This window comes from Mya arenaria, chromosome 13 (genome assembly GCF_026914265.1).
Source record: "Mya arenaria isolate MELC-2E11 chromosome 13, ASM2691426v1".
NCBI classification, from domain to species: domain Eukaryota; kingdom Metazoa; phylum Mollusca; class Bivalvia; order Myida; family Myidae; genus Mya; species Mya arenaria.
Window position 1 is genome coordinate 24,242,387 of NC_069134.1, and position 25,534 is coordinate 24,267,920.

The following is a 25,534-nucleotide window of genomic DNA, read 5'->3' on the forward strand; positions in this document are numbered from 1 at the left end:
AATATTATTGCATCTATACTACTGAATTTGACGATGTCCTGACTCCTTTTAAAGCCTATTACACACAATTATAGTGAATTCAGGAGAGAGTACTTATCATGAATATGCATTCAGAGAAATCTTATATGGATGTAAGCAATATCAAAATGTTGAACCCCATTTCTTTAAAGTATGTTTTAATAAAACAATGTTGTTTTGTTGTTCTAGTAAAGAAGTGAACTCCAAGAAGCATATAAGCGGAGGACAAATGCACTCGTTCTTAGGAATATATGATACAATAAATCAGACTCTCGACGTTGCCATTAATACAAAATAATGTGAATCTTGTGACAGTTTAATACAGTGTTGTATCATATGGCAAAAAATGAAAGGTTATTTTCACCCCGTGTGTCCCATGACACACCCATGTGGTACTCATGTTTCGCCATAAAAGGTTTGAGGCTTAATTAGTAGGGCGAAATGACGTTCTCTCAAGTGTTATTATAGGTTTTATTAAATTTGTGTATAGCAGAAGATATTTTATGATAGGACGGTTTTATGACGTTCTGTATTACATCGAGATCGGTTTGTAAAAACGGATATGTCGAGACCGCGTAGAAGTCTAGAAGGACGAATGTTTAAACACCAAACGAGTCGTGATACCGGTCACCAGGAAAACTTTTTGTTTTAATTTTCCTTTAATGCACGAGTCAATTGTAACCACGCCCCCCCCCCTTGGCGTCCGGGGAATAGCGGGGACTTAGACTTTTCGTCCAGCAAAGCACGGGTAAAATCACCGCCCTGCACGGACGAACTGCTGGCGAAATCCCCGCCAAATGCCCTCGCGCCCCAGGGACCCTAGGCAAGCCCATCCCCTGCTAATTTGGCGCGAAGACAAAACCACCGCATTCACCCGGCACTGCGGGGCCACACGGGAGGTAAAAACACGGCTCATTTCCACGGCTATTCCCGGTATTTTCTCGGACCTGGGGGGGGGGGGCGTGGTTACATTTGCCTTGTGCATAACTATATGGCACTCTGATCAAAATTCCATGTTTAAACCCACTGCTAGTAATATAAAACAACGACACTGCACGTAGCTTTTATATGACATGTGCCGGAATCCCCCATTCGGAGATGACGTCATAAATCAACATCATAAGTAATATCTCTCGAACACAATTCAGCAGTTGAATCTTGATATTAATTTCCTAGGAAATACAGTTCGTTCCTAAACAAAATACATTAAAGATTTATTAGTGAATATCGTAATAACTTCAGAGTGTAAGTGGCACCATTCAACACACGGCACTACAAAGACACGGGACCAGGGGCCACGATTACGAACAGTCTCAAGTCCAAGTCTAGACTCAGACTCAGAAAATAGTTTTTATTCAGGAACAAAAAACATATTTATTCCATTTCTTTTACAAAAATGTATGTAAATTATAGTAAAACATTTAACTAGTAATATATTTCAGCAAATTACACCATCATTGCTTTGATAGAAGGAAAATCACAATGAAATAAAGATTTGCCATATTGGGTCTTGAGTCTGAACTCAGACTTGTTCTTAATCACTGCCCCAGAAGATGACATATGCGTGATATGGAGAGTGCAATACATCGTGCTGTATGTTCACTATTTAAATGAAAATGAAATTGAGAGGCATCTAATAAAAGAAAATACGTAATGGTTTTATTACACTCGCATCAAAAGACGTAATGTTAAAACAAAGTATTTCCATCGAATTTTGTGCAGCAATCATGTTTGCAAAACAGTTTGTAAACATGTTGTATGCAATTAAAATTAAAAAAAATTCTGACGCTTAGGGAACCGGCTTTAATTTAGTTCAATTCTCGTTATACGGATAAAATATACTTAATTACAGCATGGAGAACCATAAAATAAAATTATTTGCAATTAAGTCGTTTTCCTAGCGCCAGCCTGGGGATGAAAAGAAATTGCAGCCGAGCATTAATGCACAGGTTTGTATTCTATTATCAACATCAACGATCGCATTTGGACATAATAACTTTAGTATCCAGGCAAAATCTTCTGTAATGGCATTTAAGGTTTCCGTTCAATTAATGGAAACAGTTGTTTTATAGCCACTGGTATCTTTTCTTTTCATTATGCAAGTACGGTAGTGAAAAATATGTTAACAAATGATAATTGCACTCTATATAAAACAGGTATGTATACATATATACAAATCTTGACACAGGTTGGTTCAAAATAGAAGAAAAAATCATAAATCTACTATAGGATAAATCCAAAATGACGTCTTTCATTGTCATAAAGAAAATAAAAAGAAATGGCAATACGACCTAGTAATTAGATCTCTCTATACGTACTTTGAACTGATATGTCCTCCTTGTGTCTGTGTATTAAAATCTCATGGGGTTGCGACGCACTGAACCCGTCTGTCGCCGGAACAGTAAAAGACAGAAAAGACGTTTCATTACATGTATACAGTCGTTAATGGCGATAATTCACTCAGCTCAACCAAGAAATATATTTTGAGGGCTAAAAAGAAAGTAGCGATAAGTCATATTACAAACATAACGGTTTAGAGTTGTTTTGCTTTCAATGAGCACGTTGGATGTGCGCTGTGAGGAAGGCTGTAATTGCAAAGGCGCTATTGTTCATTTTTAGATAGACACTCTGTATTTTTTTTTTTTTCAAATTACGTGTTTTATACAGAGAGAATGTTTTGCAACGTCAGTAATATGATAGTCTTTAACTTGTTTTTTTTTCAAGCAACCTGCGCATGAAGCAACAAACAAGGCAACGTGACTTTAAGCAAAAAAAGTGAATTCTTCGTTTTGAAATTGAAGTATTTTGCATCAATTATTAACAAAGAAACATGTGATTCTTCCGTTTTATATTTATAAGAGACTGAACGAAAAACATTACATTTCACGATTTCAGTCTCCACATGAAAGAGTTTATTCTTCACATTGTTTGGAAGTTCAATTACAAATGGTATATCACTTTGTTTAAACCGCAAATGTTCGGAAAAAAAGTTTAACTAAACATGTACTCTTATGTATTAAAGATACCAAAATTACGGTTTAAAGTGGCCCTTCTATGAACCATTGTTCCATTGGTTTACTGTACAATTGAATATTTAAAAACAGTAAAGCAAAGTAAACTTTCGATGCCGCCTCATACCTTTGTTCTTTTTGTCCCCGACTTGTAATTTATCGATGTTGATACAATAAGGCAATGTCATTCTCCTGTTATGGCGGTCTCGTATGACATCACCGTTACGGACTCCTGCCGCCTCCTGATCGGACCCTCCACGAGGAGATGCGGAACCTGGACGTAACGGATTAGTTTTCCTGCAATCATATACAATCCATGGCTTGATGGTAGATTGAATTCCAAAAATATTATTTCGTCTGCTACACCGTCTAAATACCATTTTATTGGCCACGTTCTGCTAGGTGTTTGGTAACAGTGAATACAGAACGACGAGTATCTTTAAACTCAATGTCACTTCGCCGTAGTTTAAATAAAATTCGTCACCTTGGTACAAGAACTAAATATCTGCTTCTATATCTATATGCAATTATTGAGTTATTGCACTAAGGGGACGAAATGTAGTGCCATCATTAACGTAAAGTATGCGTTTTAGCTTTTCTGCGTCTTAAACCTTGTTATAACTTGTTTTACCAACGCTATAGCGTCCTAATACCTCGAAGCATTTATAAATACCAACTGATAGTTGATAAGGCCAAATAAAAAATAGGTCTGTTTCAGGTTACCCGACCGACCCTATTTTTTCCCGCCGACCCTAACCTATTTTTCCCTGAAAAAAAATGTGATTTGGGTACAAAAAGCATTTGTTACGAAATGTATGTACGTAAACTTGACAATATTAGAGTTGGATTTCTGAATGTATTAACCGTACTTCACCTTAGAGTTCGGACACCTTAAAATTATTAATTTTTCGCTCTCCGAATTCTTAGAAAATAACCATTTTTACATTTTATCTATATGCATGGTAAACCTGCCTTTTTTCTTCATGTCTGCATTTTACCACTTATTAATTTATCCATAGTTATCAATGGTTATTACGCCTATAAGTGTAACTCCTTCATCAAGTTAATTAAAATCCCATTCAACACCATTTTATACATGCATTGAAATGAACAGTCACATTGTGTGACGTCACAAAACTCTCAGTTATACCCACGAGGATCTCATGGAGAGCATGGATATTGATATGCAGGATTAATGTGTCTGGGTGGTGTTTTTGATTGTAACTTAAGTATTGCGTTTCTAACTTTAATTCATCACATTAATAAATAGTTACCTGTATCATTGAATGTGTTGACTATTATTGTTCTATTGATGTTTCAATGAGTATTACTGTACGATTATTGCTTCATAAAGTCTATATTAAAAGTGTGGTACAAGTTTCAAAGTTTATTGGTTTCACAAACATGTCATGTCTGTGTTTTCTTAATCTCTTGATTGCCCTTGTTGTTTCTTAAATCCTCCATTAAATATATCACACATCCTTTTCAACAGGAAATAAATCGTTTAGGATGGATATTAACTAACTTATCACAGTGATGTATACGGTTAGGTAATATAGCCAGGCATTGTAACGATAAAGATCTATAATTTTTGTCTGTGAGACTTTAGTAACTGTAAGTTACAATCGATGTCCTTTGGGTGTCCGAAAATAAGGTACCTAAAATAAATTATTTTTGAAAATAATAATGGATGTCCGAATGTTTAGATAGTCCGAACTCAAAGGTGAATTACGGGTAGTTTGTGCTTGTGTGGCAGGTAAATTTCAATTCTTGAACTATATTTTCTTGTCAGATACAAATGTGTCAGATGCTGACTTTCGGTTTGATATGTCTGACTTAAGTGTGCAATTTTCGCAATAAAACCTGCATGTTACTTGTTCTTCAAACCTGAACCCCCAGGTCCTCTTGACAGCACTGAGGTTTCCTTGGCTGATGGCTTATATGGTAAATTTGCTGTCCCACTCTTCATGTAATTATGTTACAGGGAGGTTAGCATTCTACAGAGGGTGATTGAAAGCAAAAGGGTGCATAAAGAAAAGTAAAACCGTTCCTGGAAAGTCTTAAATAATAGCAGAGTGGTGTACCATAATTTAGTTGAAATCCAACCATCATTGTCAAAGTATTTAACCAGACAAATAAAGAATGTTTCCTTTGAAGCATGTTTAAAAACTACTGATAAACCTGAAAATTGATGACTTTTATTTTTTTTTTTACTTTCTGAGTCAACAGTTACTGAAATCAATATATCAAAAAAAATATAAAAAATTAAAAAAAATATTCCGACCTACCTACCCTATTTTTTCGGCAGCGTTACCTGAAACGCACCTATTTTTTATTTGGCCTAAGCGATTCAAGGTAGTTAAGCGAGTATTGTCCTCTGTGTTTCCACTCCGGCAATGACTTAGTAAAGCCTAAGATTTTCTGACATATCTCTAATAAATATTTGGCCGTCAAATAATACATATGGTAAAGTTATGTATGTGTAGGAAAAAGAAAAAAGAAGGAAAAGGCGACTGAACAGTGAATTCTTCAATATTATACAAGTGATGTTAAAAGAACTTTGTTAACAACTCCTTAACCTTCTTAACACAAAATTGGTTCTGATTTTTATACAGTTTTACGAATTTTACAATATCATGCCATGAAGAAGACCACTGGTGAATTTGTGATTTCATACGCATTGCCTACCGGAAGTATATCGGACGACACGAGAGTACAAAAAAGTAATGTGCGACAAGGGCAACATTTGAATGTAGTGTTGTCATCCAATATTCTGGGGGTGTGTGTGTGGGGGGGGGGCTCAATTGTAATGCCAATTTATTTGTGTCTGTTGTTTTGACCTCTATAAAACAAAAGGAGGAAATGGTCCCCAAGCTTTATTATATTTGATAGCATTCCCAGCGATATAAACTACAGGATCTTGTTTACCTCGCTTTTCGATGATGCCTATGTAAGGCCATATCTGGAGATAGACAGTTAGTGCTGGATCGTTGAGCGGACAGATACGTGTTCCTCAAGGGTGGTCGTCCGGCAGGGCTAGTCCTCCCTACCCCCGTTTGTACATTGCGTCCATGCGTGTGTTGACCATTGTCATTTAGGTTGGCTAGCTTATATTCTTTATATAAACTGGATGAACTACTATAAAAAGCTTCAGATTGTCGCTCTAACTTCCGCCGGTTCGAAACTGGCGTCATTGACCTCGAATGAGCGTCCGAGGACTCTACGGACGTGCATGAGCTACGTGAATGACGTGCTTCCCGTGGGTTACTGGTAACTGTATCATGTGGGCTAATATGTCCATGTGCTACATTGTAATCACGGTAATGTTTTGAATGGCCGTGATCAAAATTTGAGACGTGAGCAGATGTTTCGAGTGTGTCACATTTGTATTTTGAGCTTGATTTATCAAAAGGCACCGTATGTTTTTGATTTCGATCATCACTGGCTATCACACGTGAAGTGTCATTATTGTCACTAGATAGATACTGCCTTATTCCGCGCCGCGGTTTGATTTTCTCGGACTCCAAGCTCTGGCTTCGGCTGCCTTGAATTGTTTGACGTTTTTGTAAAGCACCAACGTCTTTTTCATGATCATCAGAGCGCTGCTTCCGCATTGCTGTATGAACCGCTTTTCGAAAGCGCTCACCATTGTCCTTCCGAAAGCGCTCACCATTGTCCTTCCCAAAGCGCTCACCAGTATTTTCCTTCCTGGCAACGACGGAGAGGCGCCGGACGCTTTCAGCAACCAATGCGTCAACCTCGGCGTCGCGAGTTTTATAACTGTATCCCCGGTAAGATCGTTTCAAAAACGGCGAGGTGTCACTCTGGGTGGTAAGGTTTTGGTCACTTGAATGGTAGTTATCCGTACTGTAACCATTGACAAACGTCTCGCTGCCTGAAAGGTCAAGGTTTCTGTCATAGCTCACTTCTTCTGGGCTGTCCAAACTCCATTCAGTGCTGTTCCCCGTTCGTGCCCTACAATGAGAATAAATGGGAAATGTATACTAATAATATGTGTCGCTAAATCAGAACGCGTACATACTGATGGACTGTTTTCGTGACTTAAGTTTAATTTGGTGTAGGTTAATGGTACTTCTAATGAGGCTGATTGTGAAATGGTATTTTGTTCTTTATTAATTTAAGTGAATAATCGCGACTTGTTACGAAAATTCGTTTGAGAAGATATGACAATACATGTATGTTACCGCCTGTTTAGGTTTGTTTAGGTGTTTTTACACGAGATGCTCCCGACCGGGACGCTTGCGTTATATTGCTGCTTTTCATATACGTTAAATTTAAAAAGTGTCAAAACTGTTCACCGTTCGCGAGAGCATTTCTACATTAACCAAGTTCCGTTACATTTGAGCTGATAAAACCATGCTGCGGCTTATTTAAATAATGCAACTGAAATTATAGAAACTATTCAAAGGCAAAAGCCTACTTGCGCCGTGAACGGCGATTCTGTCGCTCCATCCGGCACAACTGCCGCTCCCGGAAGAACTGTTCGTCATCAATCTCATCCTCGACATCGTTATCATCCTCTGCTGCATCCGCCTCTGATTGAGACGCACTCCGCCGCCGGGAACTGTCAGGAATTACAGTAGTTAAGCAAAGGGAAAAAACGATAGTCAGTATTACTTTGGCCTGTTTTTACGTAATAATTGCTCCGTTGAACACTATAGACATACACACAAATAGTTGCCAGTAACAGATTGCTGTAATTTAAAATATGTAGAAATGTAAAAACACGAACTGAAAATAATAACTGAACAGCGTTCGAAATAAACGCAAGCCCGCAAGCCCGCAAGCCCGCAAGCCCGGCACTGGTAAAATGTATTCCGGGATTGCTAAAATTCTGAATTTTATATAGCATGGCTTGCAATGCCAAACAATAGTATAAGAATTCGGGCTTGTTCATCTAAAAGTCTAATTTCGATGACTGAAATATGAAAACCATCTTACACAGTCTTTGTTGAGCTTCGCCTCAAGTGTCGACGATGGCTTGGTGGCAAGGCTCCCTCGGAGAAAACGTCCGAATCTTCATGGTCACCGCTTTCTTCTCCCGCTGGTATTCCCATCTCCCAGTGGCGTCCGTGTCCCTGAATGTTACGCCGGGATATGTAATTTGATGCCGTTTAATCCATTCAGTTTGTAAAGAATATGGACAAAAATTAACCCCTTATACTCGGATTGGGTGTCTTTTATATTTCACCGGCATTGCATAAAAACCGCCGAAGTTTTTTTCTTAAAGGAATATTTAAAACTATCGAAAAATGGAAAAAAAGCATTACACAGAAACACATATTCCGGATAGAATAATACTTGACAATGAACGAGAAGATAAAGCTGTTCTAATCTTTATTTTGTTGGCAATCTTCCAATATCATTCAGGCACCTTTTACGCTTTATCTTTTTAGATTTTTCTCAGCAACAGCTTTACTTTTAACAGAGATGAGTGAAAAGCATACCACACACACACGCATTTGCCAACTGTCGCACGACAATCTCATGAATCTATAGCTAGGCCATACATCAACGTGTCTGGCTAATGAAAATCCACATTTCTACTCATGAATCTTAAAAAAACGCCACTCTCTGTTGACATATGTGAAGCCAGCACCTTTTTAAAAGAATTCAAGCAATTTATAGGCTGATAAATCATTCGAATAACCTCTGCAATTTCTCCAGTTAAACACTATATAGTAATCGAAAAATACATAAAATTCCTAACATCGCGAATGTGAGTGCAATATTTTGCTTATTGTTGACGAGGCTAATTTGCATTTGTTCCGCTTTGAATAACGGTTTTAACCAATACTTCATTAAATATGAGAGCAGTTTGTTTTAACCGAAGCCTCATTAAATCTAGGTTGATACAAATTCCTTCAAGCCAGAAAGTGGGTTTTTAAAATCGCAATTTTACTCGGTATTCCACGAAGAGCTTTTATTTCACGTTGAATAACGAACGCACGCTACATTAAAATGAAAGAATACATTTCGAAAAAAAATACGAAATTAAGACAAATAAATAAATCCCTAGAGATTGTTGCCGATTTCATACAAACAAACAAGTAAATGCAAGAATGTAATAAACACTGTCAAATACTATGTTTGCACATGGTCTTGCATTTCAAGGATTTAAAACATTGACTGACGGTTGCTTTTGCTCCGCCAAAATACACCAAATAAAATTCGAATTAAGTTCAACAAATCTAGCCTGTAAATCTAATTGACACATCAAAGAAAGGCATACTTAGTTGTCAGATATGGCAAAATTATTTTACGTATTAACGTGGAACTGGCGAGGCTGATGAACCGCAAAGCAAACATACATGTACTGTACAGTTTTCAATCGTTGCCTTTTAATAATTACGATTGCAAATAAAACTTCTTTAAGAATTAAAAATGATTGTCCGAAACGGTCATTGAGTTGGTGCGAATGTATTGTCTCTCGTGCATTCTTTAAGCTGCACTCTCACAGATTGACCGTTTTGATAACTTTTCTATATTTGCCCTGGAATGATACATTCTTTAGGTAATTGTCTGGAACCAGTGATTTACGAATGCTGACAAAATATAAGATCGCAGTTGTTCAGTTTCATGTTTGAAAATTGATTTCAATGGCTTCAAGCGTTCTTTACGCTATAAGAAAAAAAAAATTCGACAGTTTTCCAATCAATTGTGATCTGTTCTTTTGTGAGTTACCTTATATGGCTGAGTTAGAGGCAGTGATGCCAAAATCAGCCGATTCTAAGACAAAAAATAAAAATAACGTCAAAACTGTCAATCTGTGCAAGTGCAGCTTTAAACTGACAAGCACTTTTTCTGTTTTTATTTGAATACATTAGTAACACTCATCGAGGGGTGAAAGTGAAAAGGTTCTATCTTCTTCTTTATTTATGTCACTTAGAACCTTTTCGCACTCACACCGCGACTTGGAATAATAAAATACATCTCACACATACGTCCGTTTCTGATGATTCCATTTCTGAATGGCTGAGTTTTGATTTGAACTTGGTGCTCTGCGTCCGGGAGTGACCTTCGTTGCCATGGTACCAGATTCCTGTCATTGCGACCACGTCACGCTTCATTTGACACATGGTACAGCGCCATTTACCTTTAACAGTCTTAAAGAAAATGACCATACACTTAATGTGGCTTACAACTTACACACACTGCTACTTCACAGAAATCTGCCATCTTGAATCAAGTTGAAACAATTACAATATTCATCTCACAATATGCCAATGGCAATTAGCCATGACATATTCTGTAATACTAGTATGGCCAGCACAGCAATGTCATTTACGACATTATGACGCTGGCATACGCCGATTGCCCAGTTGCAAATGACCGGCACGGGCAAACGCAATCTCATTAAAATCATATCGTGACGTTCACTTCATTTCATTACGTTATGTACATAGCGTAACGTCGTGAAGCGTGTATTGGGGATCTGATTTTAATGAGATTCACGGCCTGTAAACGCCAGCTCCACCACTTTACGGTGGCGCAAAGAAAAAGAGCTGTCGACACTTCCGTGGTGGAGCTGTGCCCTATGTTTACATGAACAATCGTGAGTATGACTTATATTTTGTTTGATAATTTCATTTAACGGACATATTTCGGAAATCGGAGAATGTGGTACCGTGTAAGAACACTTCTACTGTAGGCTGGTTACTATTTCGTTTCAATATTGTGCAAACTGTGGTGCCAGGAGCTTTTCTCCCGAATCAGACTTGTGCATATTTTGAGATATGATTGCATAGCAAGTACATTTCGGTGCTTACACACCCCGTAAGAACATTCTCACGCATGCAAACATAACTGTTATGTATTGTACCTAAGCCGGAACACAACCAAACCTAATAAGCACTTCTTAAAAAGGAAAAATGCACATATTTATAAAAGTGGTGGCGCTGTTGCCCTAGTGGTGGCGCTGTCGAGTAGTGGTGGCGCTATCGAGTATGTTTTGCGTATGAAGTAATATAAAAAGTTAACGCTTTTGGAATAAATACTTAAGTCGCTATGTTTATCATTCATTGAACATTATGCTGGTTATGCATACTACTTGTGGAAACGAAACTCTTTGCAAATTATCTTAACCTTACTTAAAACTATTTCGAAAACAAACGGCTAGGTGCTGTTAATTTTTACCATAGAACTATAAGTATCTACCATGTGTGTCTGGTATGGATTGAAAAATCCGACCCGAGTGCACGCTCGTAAGCCGGTAACGAGGCTTGCCGAGTTACAGGCCACGCAGCGTGACCGAAGGACGGATTTTTCGGTCCGGACCGGAAAAACCTGATTGATATTTTTTCTTGCAATTCTAAAATTATCAGTTTGTGTAAGAATTGACGTAGAAAACGCACTTTTGTACATTTTACCAAAAAGCGCGTGAAACCTTGTTTACTGACGTCATAAAGCGCAGTAATTTTAAATCATTATTGATGTCAAATAGTAACTATTTAAATCGCGTTTTTACGATTATTCATTATCTGTTTTAATTAATTGCATACTATATGTATTTGATTGCGCTTTATTGAAATGAAATAATGTACTTTTCATAAACCATACAACAAATGAAATAAGAAGAAGCGCAATGTTGCGCGTAACTCATATTACATGGGGGTGTAAGATGCGTTTTTCCAGCACTGGTCAAATGACCGGAAACACACGTCCGGTATGCAAGAATACCTCTCTCATAACCGGGCACACATGATAGATACTTATAGTTCTATGGTAAAAATTAACAGCACCTAGCCGTTTGTTACGAATTAGTTTTAAGTAAGGTTAAGGTAGCTCGCGGAGAGTTTTGTTTCCGCAAGTAGTATGCATACCAGCATTATGTTCAATGAATGATAAACATAGCAACTTTTGTATTCATTCCAAAATCGTTAACTTTTTATATTACTTCATACGCAAAACATACTCGATAGCGCCACCACTACTCGACAGCGCCACCACTAGGGCAACAGCGCCACCACTTTTATAAATATGTGCATTTTTCCTATTTAAGAAGTGCTTATTAGTTTTGTTGTGTTCCGGCATAGGTACTATACATAACAGTTATGTTTGCATGCGTGAGAATGTTCTTACGGGGTGTGTAAGCACCGAAATGTACTTGCTATGCAATCATATCTCAAAATATGCACAAGTCTGATTCGGGAGAAAAGCTCCTGGCACCACAGTTTGCACAATATTGAAACGACATAGTAACCAGCCTACAGTAGAAGTGTTCTTACACGGTACCACATTCTCCGATTTCCGAAATATGTCCGTTAAATGAAATTATCAAACAAAATATAAGTCATACTCACGATTGTTCATGTAAACATAGGGCACAGCTCCACCACGGAAGTGTCGACAGCTCTTTTTCTTTGCACCACCGTAAAGTGGTGGAGCTGGCGTTTACAGGCCGTGAGATTGGGGCAAACGATACTATCAGATCGGCGCCGCCATTTTTTATCAGCCTGTTTCAATCGTTTGTAAGTATCTAGCATAACACGAGTCTTGTGACCTACCTTTACCGGTGTACGCCGATTATCGCATGAATAAGGTGGCACAAATACATCAACAGGATTTGCAACACGATCATTCAAATGAATTCAAACGAATAAAGTTTAAACAATAATAAAGACTTATTAAGTTGTTGTTTTTTACTTTTAAAACACACAGCCATTTGTTTAAGTATTCAAACTTTACTGATATGTTTACAAATACATGTACTTACTTTGTTTTTCTTTATATTCCATGTAGGCTTGGAGAATGAGCCACATCTGTTGCAGACCCGTTTATGGCAGTCGTAACAAGCGCGCCCTATTCCGTCTGCAAACTTGGTCTTGTAACACAGACGACACAGTCTTAAGTCCACGTGCTTGAGGCGACTCTTTTGACTCGCGTGGCGCTTGACCTCATCTTCAAATGTCATAAGAGAATCTCGCAGCTTCCTGCAAAAATGTTCGTCTGCTATGATATAATTGAAAATGCTTAAGTGTTGCCTATTCGATTCCTTGTAATTTGGAATTCTGTGTAATTTGCCAGCTTTGGACATACATGACATGTAACTCCTATTTATAGATAGTTATATTATTTAATTCCAAATGTAGAATATACCGCTATTAAGAATATTTTCAATTCATAGTACTGTTTATACGTGTTTATTGAGGGCATGTTAAAAATGAACGACATGACATTTTGTGTACGAATGTTGTGTGAATGGCGAACAATTGCCGTACGATATGAACACTACACCAGTAAGACAAAACATGATGAATCTGTCATAACATATGGTAGTTTGAACTTCAAGCCACAAAATATTTTCCATTTAAAGACACTTGTTTTTCCTACGACTATGTTATAACATTGGCATCATTTAATGGCATTTAAAAAAAATGTCCAAATTGACCCTAAGCCATGTGTTTGTTTACCCTTTTATCCATATAAGTGACTATGAAAATTTGACATTGGACAACATATAAATAAACAGCGTTGGATATGGCTGTGTGCTTCATAAAAGTTTTATATGCTTAAATTACTTACAGACAAAAAAATCGTCATAATAGTGTCACGGTTATATCATATGTTGGTTTCTTTAACACTATTGTCTTATAAATGGGTTTCATGTGTTTATTTTTGTAAGAGATTTACCATTTCAGAGCAGTTTTCAGATATGAGACACGCAATCATTGTCCTATTTTATCAGAAAAATTAATCTTACGGAATAGTTACGACCTCTTGCTAATGACTAGCAGACAAAATGTAAACCCATATTAAGGCCACCTATTCTAAACGAGATAAAAGACAGCCTGTGATAGTGTGAAAAAGACTCTATGTAGATCTTTCAAATGGCTTGCATTTTTGTCTAAATGTATTCAGTTAAACTTCGTTCTGGCTTCCATAACTGAATATGTTTTTTATATTTACCTTGAAAACCTCCCAAAATATAGTATAATTAAAATGCACCAGTCAATTGTAACCACGCCCCCCCCCCCCCCCGTCGACTAGGTCCGGGTAATAGCGGGGACTTTGACTTTCGGTCCAGCGGATCCTGGGTAAAATCCCCGTCCTGCGGGGACAAACTGCTGGTAAAATCTTCTCCAAATGCCTCCACATCCCGGTATACCTAGGTAAGGCCCATTCCCCGCGAAAACATAACCGCCGCACTCACTCGGCACTGCGGGGCCACCTAGAAGGTTTAAATAAGGCCCATTTTCCTCGCTATCTCCGGTATACCCTCGGACCTTGGGGGGGGATATATCTGACTGGTGCATAACACGTTCGCTTTGAACTCTGATGCTTGTCTAGAATAAATGTTTTAAAGCTTATGCACACTTAAGTTATAAAATAGCTTATGAAATCTAAACTTATCAGATGGCGTTAAAGAAATTTTGTCATTTCTTATGCAAATATACATGCATTTATACAATTTAAACGTTTAAGCACCCTATATTTCAATATGAAATTGAATTAAAACGTGAAATTATTTTTTTAACATTGAAACAGAATCATAAAATGTCTTCAGACCATTTTAGATGAATTTATTAGCTGAAATTGTGTCTTGTTTTCGCTAGTATATGATAGAACTACTTTAAATTTGCATTATATCAATATCATATTCAAGCAATGCAATCTAGCGCAGGTGTTACTCATGAAGTAACGTCTGGAATTAATACACTAAATTGTGAATACAAGATCTCGAATATCATAAAAAACATAAAATTATTCATATATTGACATTATTCTAGGGCAATTCTATACAACATAGTTCATAGGCAAAGCTACAGTGTGTGTATACCACGTGGTAAATAGTTGCAAAGTAGGGAGGCAGCATTTGGCTTCGAAAGAAGACCTTAATAAATAAAGATAACCACTATTTTTTCTCCATTTTCAATGAAAGATAGCGCAGTGTACGCCGCTAACGGAGCCCCGCCTTCGGTCTTTTACCAGAGTTTGATTGAGTTTAGTTTCTTAAAACACTTCGACAAACCTTTTCTCTTTTGACGGGACACTGTTAAAGCATTATTTTGGAAACAGGTTTGTCGAAATATTTGATGAAACTAGTCACCTTATCAAACTGCAGTTTTAAAACGAAGGCGATGCTCTTTAAGCGGCATCGACTGTCCGTTGTTTTTCTTTTAAAACAATGCAGTAAAGAAAGTTATTTTTGTTTTAAGTCTTTATTTCAAGCAAAATGTTGCCTTCCGACGTAGCATATATGACGTTATTTAGCGCGTGGTATACACACACTGGCTACTATATCCATTCGTAAAGTTCTAACGGCTGATCTTGAACTTCTTACTTAATCGCAAAAATGCTCATCACTCCTTCAAAATGTGGGTACATTAAATAAATAAATAAACAAGAATCACAAAAATATGGTAAGTTTTTAAGCTTGTAGAACAATTGATAACGATATAACACCTGTACATTCAGCCTTGTTTGCTAAGCCCTTACCATATTAGGCCTGAGAAAAATGGTTGATTCGGGTAACCCGATCCCACCTATTAAAAGCCACCGACCCTTGAATATCTTGTTCTATAAATAATAATAATAATAATAATAATAATAATATAATAATATAATTAATAATAATAATAATAATAATAATAATAATAATAATAATAATAATAATAATAATATAATAATATAATAATATTATAATTAATAATAATAATAATAATAATAATAATAATAATAATAATAATAATAATAATAATTATAATAATAATAATAATAATAATAAAAATAATAATAACAATAATAAATATAAATATAAATATAATAATAATATTAATAATATTAATATTAACAAAAACAACAAAAAAGGTCCTTTCGCCATAAACACAAGTTTCTTCATTCAAGAACTGTCATTGATTTTTGACAGAGATTAAAGCTTGATAACAACATCAATATATGGGTGACATTAACAAGAAATGGTGTTACCCTTAACAAACGTGTCTGTTTTTTCGGCCTTATTAAGACAATACATTCTGATAATTGCTGCTGTCTTTCCCAGCAAATAGTATAAGACTACAGCAACAAACGTATCAGTTAAAATGTGCCCCATATAAAGTAAGTGGAAAAACAGTCATCTCTGACTTCTCTTACTTCCCAGCACCGTCAATAGTATCTCATTTATCGCTAATATTTAAAGGAGCGCTAATACCAGTGTTATTATTGTCAACAGACACATTAGCAGCTGATCGACAAGGTGTTATTCCGCCATGTAGGCAGTTCTTGTTTCCCATTATATGGCGAACTACATTTTTATTGATCTTAACCGGAGATTGCGAACCGTCGTTGGTATTTGAGAAGAGGTGATACAGGAACAGATACCGTTTTCTGTGAAAGAAGAACTAAATAGCTGCGCAAATTGGAAATTAACTGACACATAAATGTCAAATTAGCGGTGTTTACTGCAAAACGGTTGAACCTGCTTAATGTAACATGCAACAATTACTGTATTTTTTGTGAATTTTTTGCGAACGTTGGTTTTATAGGAATGATCGAAAGACAAAATTGTTAACAGACATGCAAGTATTGATTTACAGTTTTGTCGTATCCCACCTCGGCCATATCAGTTGCATTTTGATGAAGTTCTACAAAACAGATGCAATATAGTTCAATAAAGACGTCTAGAAAGAAACTGTGTTTAATTATGAGCAAACCAAAGTTTATGTTAAAGGTACGCCCGCTGTATGCTCTATAGATTTCAATTTGATATTTTCACTGCTAACTAAGGAGTGAGAATTTCAACTTTAAGAACTATTTTTAAAATCCATTGTAGTAACTTCCCCTTGATCAAAACTAAACACGTCATTTTTAACCAAAAACTATTGCCACTGAATCTTACACTGAAATCATCAAATAACCTCTATACCTGTACCTTAATCATATTCTTTTTTCTTTTGTTTTAGTGTTATAATCAATTAAGTGAAACATGGTAATGCATTTTAATAAAAAATAAATGCATAAACCCATATTGTGCGCCTCCAAGTTAAGCAAAATATTACTACAATAGTATGACCAAGCTCATTATGGGATTCCAACTGTTCTTTTTTAAAATGTTAACAAAATTTGATAAAATGAGTGATACCTGATTTTCCATTAAAACGCAAAAACATCTGGAATTAAAAGCGAGAGTATGAACATCAGTTGAAAGTTTTAATATCGAATTCCTCGTTGTAAATACAATTTACGACTCAATCTTTAATTTCAACATAAATATAATTGTATTGTTCTCCTTAAACAGACGGTTAGAAACAGACCTTTTATAATGATTTCGTTTATGGTTAATTAGGTACTTCCATGTTAGCCGAGCTATTACAATGTCCGAGGTCAGCAGTACTGAGGCCGAAGGGACAAATAACTCGGTCAATTTAATACCATCTAATTAATGAGTTTTCTGACTTTTGTGAATTATTTACATACGTTTAAAATGACGATTCGGACGCATTTTCATTCCCGTATCAGAGCCGGGTGCTAGAATTATTGTTGGTCTCTGATTAGAGCGAGATTCCACAGTCAATGAACATTGTCCATTTTTAGAACACGTATTTGGCGACTGAGTTGGCCAATTAAAATGGTCGAAATTCATATGAACCGACTTAGCCCCGTACTAACGATGAACTGTAGTAATGACATTGCTATTACTGTTGTTAGTACACACACCAATGATATGTAACTTCAGTGCCAAAACCCATCATCATTGACCGGTTAATGCGGTGGTTTGCGTATTCGGAACCCCGGATCTATTACCGGCTTCTCGTTTATTTATCTCATGAGATATCATATACGTTAATATAACTTTATTTACAATCGTTGAAAATATATAAATTTCAAACTAAATCCCATCAGCCAAACGTTTATCGGGATCGGGACTGCTTACTGTCACAAATATCATAAGACAATGCAAAACAGAAAATACACACATTCAACACGAGACACACACTACATGAAACACAGCTATATACATACATGCATATTAAAAAAAACATATTGATTTTTTTAATCATTAAACGAACTTTGAGCATTATTCCATGAACAAAGGTGGTCGCTTCCATGGAGGGTCCATTGTATCATCAATTAATGTAAACTATGTGCTAGATCTCATTTACACCACGTGGCACTTACCGTTGTCTGTCTATTTCCTCTGCCTCGAATTCCTCTTGCCTCCTGAGGACACCCTTAAGCACCGCCAGCTCTTCCGGTGAGAGTGCACGGAGGTCCGGGGACGGGGGAGTCTGCGGGGCCGGCCCATCTATAGAGTTCCCGGCGCTGTGGTGGTGAATCCGCTTGTTCTTCTTCGCAGAACCACGTAGCACCTGTAAAAGGAAAGTCGGTTAAATGTCTCCTAAATATCGGTGAGGACCCTTATTAAACGTGTATAACAACTTGGGAAAACTGGTAGCCGCTTTATAACCCCAAGTATTTGCAAATCTTCGTATGAATGTGTCAATATGCGAACAGTTGTAAAAAGAGGATAAATAAATGCATTTTCTATGTATGGAACCGTAAGTCGTATATACTGATGATATGATCAAGTAGTCTTGTCGACTTCTTTTATGTTGTCTTGACGGGTTTTAGCACGACATGTTATCAACATTATGTCGAAATTTTGTCATAAGTCTTATCGCCAAATCAGGCTAAGCACGTGAGGATGACCTTAAATTATGTTCAAATAGATTTTTCGTCAAAAATATTTCGATATATCCTCTTAATTAGTTGACAAGACGACATATATTAGGCAACATCTTGTGTTATGTGTGATTTGTCGACAGACATCGTCACCATGTGTGCCATAACAGTACATGTGTGGTGTGTGGTGCAGAGTTATTTTTTTATGAACCAACATCGAATTACTGTGCTATGGATACATTGACGGTTGCTGACATGCAGTTAATATCTCATTTAATATCCATTAACACATCGAACGAGGATGCTAAACACATAAAATCACGTTCTTTTTCTTTCAATTTACAGCACTTCACAGTTGTATGGTGTGCTCTAAAAGACCTCAAATTAACTTAAACATAGTTTTCCACATATATGGATGAAACACGAAATGCTTGTTATAAAATAATGACAAAAATGCCACTTCATTATCGCCAAATTTAACAGCTCAGTGAAGTTGATGCTACAGAGAAAAGGAATATTGAGAAACAAGAAATGGGGTCTGCATTGCCTGGGAGCATTTCCACTTTCCTTTTCTTAACAAAACTGTGTTCTATTTCAGCCTGTTACATCTGTCAACACGTGACACGGGCTTTTAACCATGGTGAGTTTAAGTGAAATGCTATCGTGCAATGTAGTCATTCTCATTATCTAAAAGCTTTAAGAGATGTCAGCAAATTTTATTACGTGTAATGATAAGGCAATTTGTGGCATGTTCCTGCATTTAAAAAGGCTTGGATATACTTAATCAAAAGTGATCAATGACTCAATAGTTAATTCTGCCATTCTCTTAAAAAATATATCTGATTACTTTTAACTTAAACATGCATTATTAATATCAAGTTTCCATCTCAACTTTCTGAATATCAAGAAATCTCTAATTTAAAAGCAAGTCAATTAAAAAAAATGTTTATCTCCACAGGGACAATTCCAGTATCCAGATGCCATTTGCGATTCTGAATGTGTTTCATGAAAACAAAATATCCACAAGTATGGCAGTTAAGCTAAGGCCTAACAAAATAATATGTATAGCTCCGGTGATCCGGCCGCCCCTTAATTTTAACCGCTTACCCTACTCGTTTTATCGTAATTCTGAAAAAAAATATATTGTTCCGAATAGGTACGAATCACGGCTACGAACATGAGTTGTACAAAAGCGGTGAGTACGAAAACCGACCTACTTACCCTATTTTGTTCCGAATAGGTACGAATCACGGCTACGAACATGAGTTGTACAAAAGCGGTGAGTACGAAAACCGACCTACTTACCCTATTTTGTTCCGAATAGGTACACATCACGGCTACGAACATGAGTGGTACGAAAGTGGTGAGTACGAAAACCGACCTACTTACCCTATTTTGTTCCGAATAGGTACACATCACGGCTACGAACATGAGTAGTACGAAAGCGGTGAGTACGAAAACCGACCTACTTACCCTATTTTGTTCCGAATAGGTACGAATCACGGCTACGAACATGAGTGGTACGAAAGTGGTGAGTACGAAAACCGACCTACTTACCCTATTTTGTTCCGAAGAGGTACGAATCACGGCTACGAACATGAGTTGTACAAAAGCGGTGAGTACGAAACCCGACCTACGTACCCTTATTACTTCAGACATGTCTAAGGAACTATACATTTTAATTTATTTGGCCTAAACTTGTAGATCATTGTATTTAATTTCACTGTTTTACTTTCTTTCTGGTTTGCCAGCATTTAAACTTATTTGAATACCTTTTTGACGATGGACGTCATATTCCATTGGCAAGGATTTGGCCTCTCTCCGACAGCTCGCTGTTAGCGCCACGCAGATATATCATGTTACTCTGGAAATACACATAACAAAACATATGTTAGGTATTACGTGCATTTATTCATTCAGTGACACTGTGGAACTGTATCATTATATCAATACATTTAAAAAAGAATACATCCATAATATTAAAATAGTAATTTAAGTTTGCCTGAGACAGTTCAGTAACATGAAAAAGATAGATTACCCATGTCAACGCCTTACAATGGCTTACGTGATATGATACTCTTCTTCAAGAATTACTTATAATAAAATAATCACAACAGGGAAAAGCCTAGTATCCAAATTAACGATGACCCTCCTTAAGGCACAATGGCAAAGCACTAAGGCATAATCCGTGACTTCAAAGGACAAAAATAACTACATTCTGGTCACAATCAAATATAATTGCACTAAATGAAACGGCTATTTTAGAGCGTATCTCGCGTTCGAAAAAATCGCACGGAAACCAAAGACCAGACAAAATAACTACACTCTCGGCACACTCTTACAATATAAAAGCTCTAAATGAATTGGCTTTTTTAGAAGCGCAGCGGCTGTATGTTGTGTTCGATAAAATGCCGTGGAAATAAACAAACAAATTATGTTATAGTAATAGTGGCAATACATGGAGTTTGCTGCAACGTTTAAAACTGTTTTTATTCTTGGGAACAGAAACATACCTGTGTATTGAATGCTTGTTCGTATATTGGTTTTGAAAATATTAAATGGTCTTGGTCTCTTCTGCTATTAGATTACTAAATAAGATGCTATTATTGTTGCTTTTTTAATTGCTACTCCTTCAGATGGAATACTGCAATTCCGTTTAAAGTCCTTGACAGGGTATGATCTTAATGTATGGCCACTTATTTCACTATAGTAAAACGTTACTGAGACAATATTGTACTTTAGAGGTTTCAACATTAGCGATTTTGTCTAGCCTGACATTTTTATTTTAGACAATGGTATATGTAAGTGATTTAAGAAGTTGCTATGTGCATAACTTTAGTAGTGTTTTGTTCTTCTTGTTATGGTTATTATATTTACAAGTTCATGTCAATATTCATTTATTATGCATATGTATAATGTGCATGCACCAAGGCATAAGGAAACAGAGTAAGATAAATGACAAGAATATGATATTCAACTTGCTGCACTGTAGCCAGTTGCATAAAACTGATTAATTCTTTAGTTTTGTCAATGTTAGCCATAATAATCGTTGATTGGTCAATATTTATCCAATCATTACTCTTAACCAATCAAAACATTTAAATGTGCGAACTAGTCAAAAGATAACCCGTGGACAACTTATCAAGGTGTTACATAATTGGCTGCTAGTCCCATATAAAAACCACCTATCATTATCTTAGACAGGAACCTTATTTGTAAGTATGCATTTCTAGCGTATAATGATCTTGTTTTCATTAGGTTTCCATTTGAAACGCTTCGGACCAAGGTTATATGGCATCGTACAACAATAAACCGTCTCTGCTCTTTTTGATGAGACCACTGGGAATCTGTCTATACTCTTATTTCTACTTTTATATTGCCATTTGTCATGTTAATACTCATCTGATTTGTCCATATCGAAGCTGAAAAGGTTTTGTTTCAAACCAAAACACATTTTTAGAACATATGTCTGAGACTAAAGCAAATGAATGACAACGACAATCCCAGTACCATTCTACAATCAAGTTTTATGGATCATTAAGCCATTCGAGCCTTGTAGACAGGCCCCTGTAGTGTGGATGTCATTCTAGAAAAACTCGAACAGCCAGCTTTTATACCCCATGCATACTTCAACAAAGAGCTGAAAAAAATCATTCTTAGTGTCACTGCATTGTACCAATTATTGTTACAGTTCATGAACTGCAATCGGGTACAATAGTATATCACGCCTCCAACATAAATGACGCGACCCCATTTGTCCAGGACTGCTCCCGCGGTGACCCTATATTTTTCCATATTGGGTCACCAAATTTATATTGTACCAAAATGGCCTCTATTTTCTGATTACGATGAATATTCAGATGAATAAATGAAACATTTAAACATGTAAACAGGTTGTCGACGTAATATATACGTTACGGGGTTATTAGGTGACCCGATATGGGATATACAGGGCGCAGGAAACCGAAGTCGGGTTCGAGCTTCGTTTTCATCCGATATGGTTTTCTTTGCCCCGTATATCCCATATCGTGTCACCTACTTACCCCGTAACTTATAACAACATACAGCATGTACAAGGCATACGTCTGGTTTGAGGTTTGAACCACTGACCACCAGTTTATTAAACAGGTAAGTTACCAAGTTGTATTATGGTCATCTTATTGCAAACAACTACCTTGCGGTATCATAAAAGATGTTTACGATTTGTACGATAATGAACATAACTTGCGGTTTCTGGTCAGCAAAAAAACCCGCATAATCTCTAATTCAAAGATTACGACTGTTATTCCTATGGCTTCAAACTGCATAGAAAAGGCTTCCGAATGGTCTTGTAAAATCTAAGAAAAATTCCATAGTCTGGCAGTTTACTAAGAATGATAAAATGAGTATTTTTCTTAAGGCGATAATATTTTCAGGCCCGTCTAATAATAGTTCCAAAACGGGCAAACGCACAAAGACACCTTTGAAAAGCAAAAAAGAGATTACTTGCATAGCATGCGAAACTTAAATTTTAAGCGAGAAACCTTAATCTTAAATGTATAAAATACGTTATTTTTTTGCACTCAATGTCAATTGGAAACATGGAGGTTTTTAAAACCTATAATATTTGTTTCAAAAGCATATCCTTATGACGGTCACTCAAAATATTGTGTTTTTTTCCAAGGCGGATTTTCCTATTCCAACTCCCGGAAGCAGGAAGAAAAGTTTTAACAGATCACTTAGGTTCCCACGGCCACAATGAAATTAACTTCCGGTTGGAATGAGCAGCTGTCTTACATGAGATGAATTTTGACGGTTAAAGCAACTCTCTCTGTTCTGGCCAGTATATTTGTTTTATTGTTACGATTAAAGAAATGAATGGCAAATTAGACTAGATGTTTTATTTGACATAAAACCAATGTCTCCCCTCATATTATCATTCTGCACTTGCTGCCTATCATTCATGTACAGTTTAATCAAACTGGCTAATATACTTTCAATTGGGAGATACGCGTAACACAGTATTTTATACAGGACAATTACAATATATGCATTTTTTAAGTCAAGGGCTATAACTCAAAAGTATATTTTTTTTTAAATATTTACTATATTTTTTATCATTTCATTTATATTATCAATTTCATGTCTACACATATCATCTTGACGTGTTTGTTTTCAAAATTTGCATAAAAGTTTCACATTTGATTACAATAAATTGTATGTACAATGTACACATACTTGATACTAGTTCATTCGCGTACACGTTTCGCAAAATCTACTATTACATTTTAGAACACCTGTCCTACAATACATTGTCTAGACATCCATGAGAATAGCCATAGTATAAGAAAAACGAGCGAGACACCCACATTAAGTTAAGTTTTCTCTCGTGAAAAGTCAATCTTTGAACATTTGCCATGTTTGGATCTTGAGCTGTTTTTGTTTTCGCTTAAATCTGTTCTCAGTGGATGGAAACATTACACCAATGTATTCTTTATAACAAAACAAATATGAACACAAGAAAGAAGGGGTGAATCTCCGATAGTTGTTTACGTAACAGAAAGAGGATTGGGCATCAACTCTAGGGCATTAACCATTGACGTCCGTTGTTAAAGTACATTTACAAAAACAGATTTGCAATTTTCTAAGAAATCGTGCTAAAGGAATGGCAGGTATTATTTAAGTTTAAACTAATTTAATCCCAAACCATCAAAATTCAATTTGGATAAATTATTCAACTTCAAATTACCGTCCCGCTGATGAAACATTGGCAAATTCAATGTCACACTGTTTTGATATAGTGTGCTAAAGAGAGGGGAAACCGTATTAGCCATTACTCTTATTAGAGCTGTAGGGATGAGCCCTGTGGGTATTAATCTTAGAGAACAATGTGTTTTTTGTCTGTTACATTGTAAATCTCTAGCTTGCATTGTGGAGTGCCTCTAAACAGGGTTTGTGTTTGAGTTTTTAACTACAAGGCTTGTCCCTAAAGTTTTCATTGTATTGGGCTACTGGGTGTGTTCTATTTAGGTCATGGATATAGATACAATAATCAAACATTATTGTAAACAGAAATTCTAAACATATATACTTGATTTGAATGTTCAATGACGTGCCAGCAAGACATCCGTTTTCGAATGTCCAATGCCATTCCAGAAAGACATTCGTTTTTGAATGTCCGACGTCCAATGTCGTGCCAGCACGACTTTAATTTCTGATTGTAAATGCCGTGCCAAAACGACTTTCATTTTTGAAAGTCGAATGTCTAATGTCGAGAACGCACGACTGTCATTTGAATGTCGAAGGTCAAATGTCGAGCCAGCACGCCTTCAATTTTAAAAAGTCCTATGATTTGCAATACCACTTGCATTTTTTAATGTCATATGTCGTACTTGCACGTGTTGCTGGCACGACATTCATTTTTGAAAGTCCGATGTCCAATGTCGTGCCAGTACGACCTTCATTTTTGAATGTCCAATGTCGTGCCAGTACGACCTTCATTTTTGAATGTCCAATGTCGTGCCAGTACGACCTTCATTTTTGAATGTCCAATGTCGTGCCAGTACGACCTTCATTTTTGAATGTCCAATGTCGTGCTTGAACGAGAATCATTTCTGATTTACCAATGCCCAATGTCGTTCCTTTCCAATGACCTATAATCTGGTCTTCATCCCTGTACATAAATGCAAGTTACTACAATGTTGAAGAAACAACATCGTTATAAACTGAAAAGAACACCCACAGAACAATTTAATGTAACTTCATGAAATAAACAATGCTAAACCTAAAACAAATTAACCAGAAACAGACATTTTCAGAACTATGCCGTCTAATATCAGCGCATGTTGTATTCTCTAAGGTATAATGAAATCAATTATAGACAT

The 25,534-nt window shown here is 36.5% G+C and overlaps 1 protein-coding gene across 1 annotated transcript in view; it reads right to left on the minus strand.

Annotated features, from left to right (window-relative positions):
* Positions 1 to 20,330, minus strand: part of LOC128215146 (regulating synaptic membrane exocytosis protein 2-like) — a 37,898-nt gene extending 17,568 nt beyond the window's left edge. The window contains exons 1-9 of the mRNA XM_052921865.1: positions 20,229 to 20,330; positions 18,168 to 18,358; positions 12,766 to 12,982; positions 9,995 to 10,156; positions 7,992 to 8,128; positions 7,471 to 7,614; positions 5,958 to 7,004; positions 3,157 to 3,326; positions 2,337 to 2,405 (exon numbers count right to left, since the gene is read on the minus strand). Coding sequence (XP_052777825.1) covers positions 2,337 to 2,405; positions 3,157 to 3,326; positions 5,958 to 7,004; positions 7,471 to 7,614; positions 7,992 to 8,128; positions 9,995 to 10,156; positions 12,766 to 12,982; positions 18,168 to 18,358; positions 20,229 to 20,330 — 2,239 coding nt within the window. The remainder of the gene's footprint in view (positions 1 to 2,336; positions 2,406 to 3,156; positions 3,327 to 5,957; positions 7,005 to 7,470; positions 7,615 to 7,991; positions 8,129 to 9,994; positions 10,157 to 12,765; positions 12,983 to 18,167; positions 18,359 to 20,228) is intronic.
* Between the last annotated feature and the right edge of the window lie 5,204 nt (positions 20,331 to 25,534).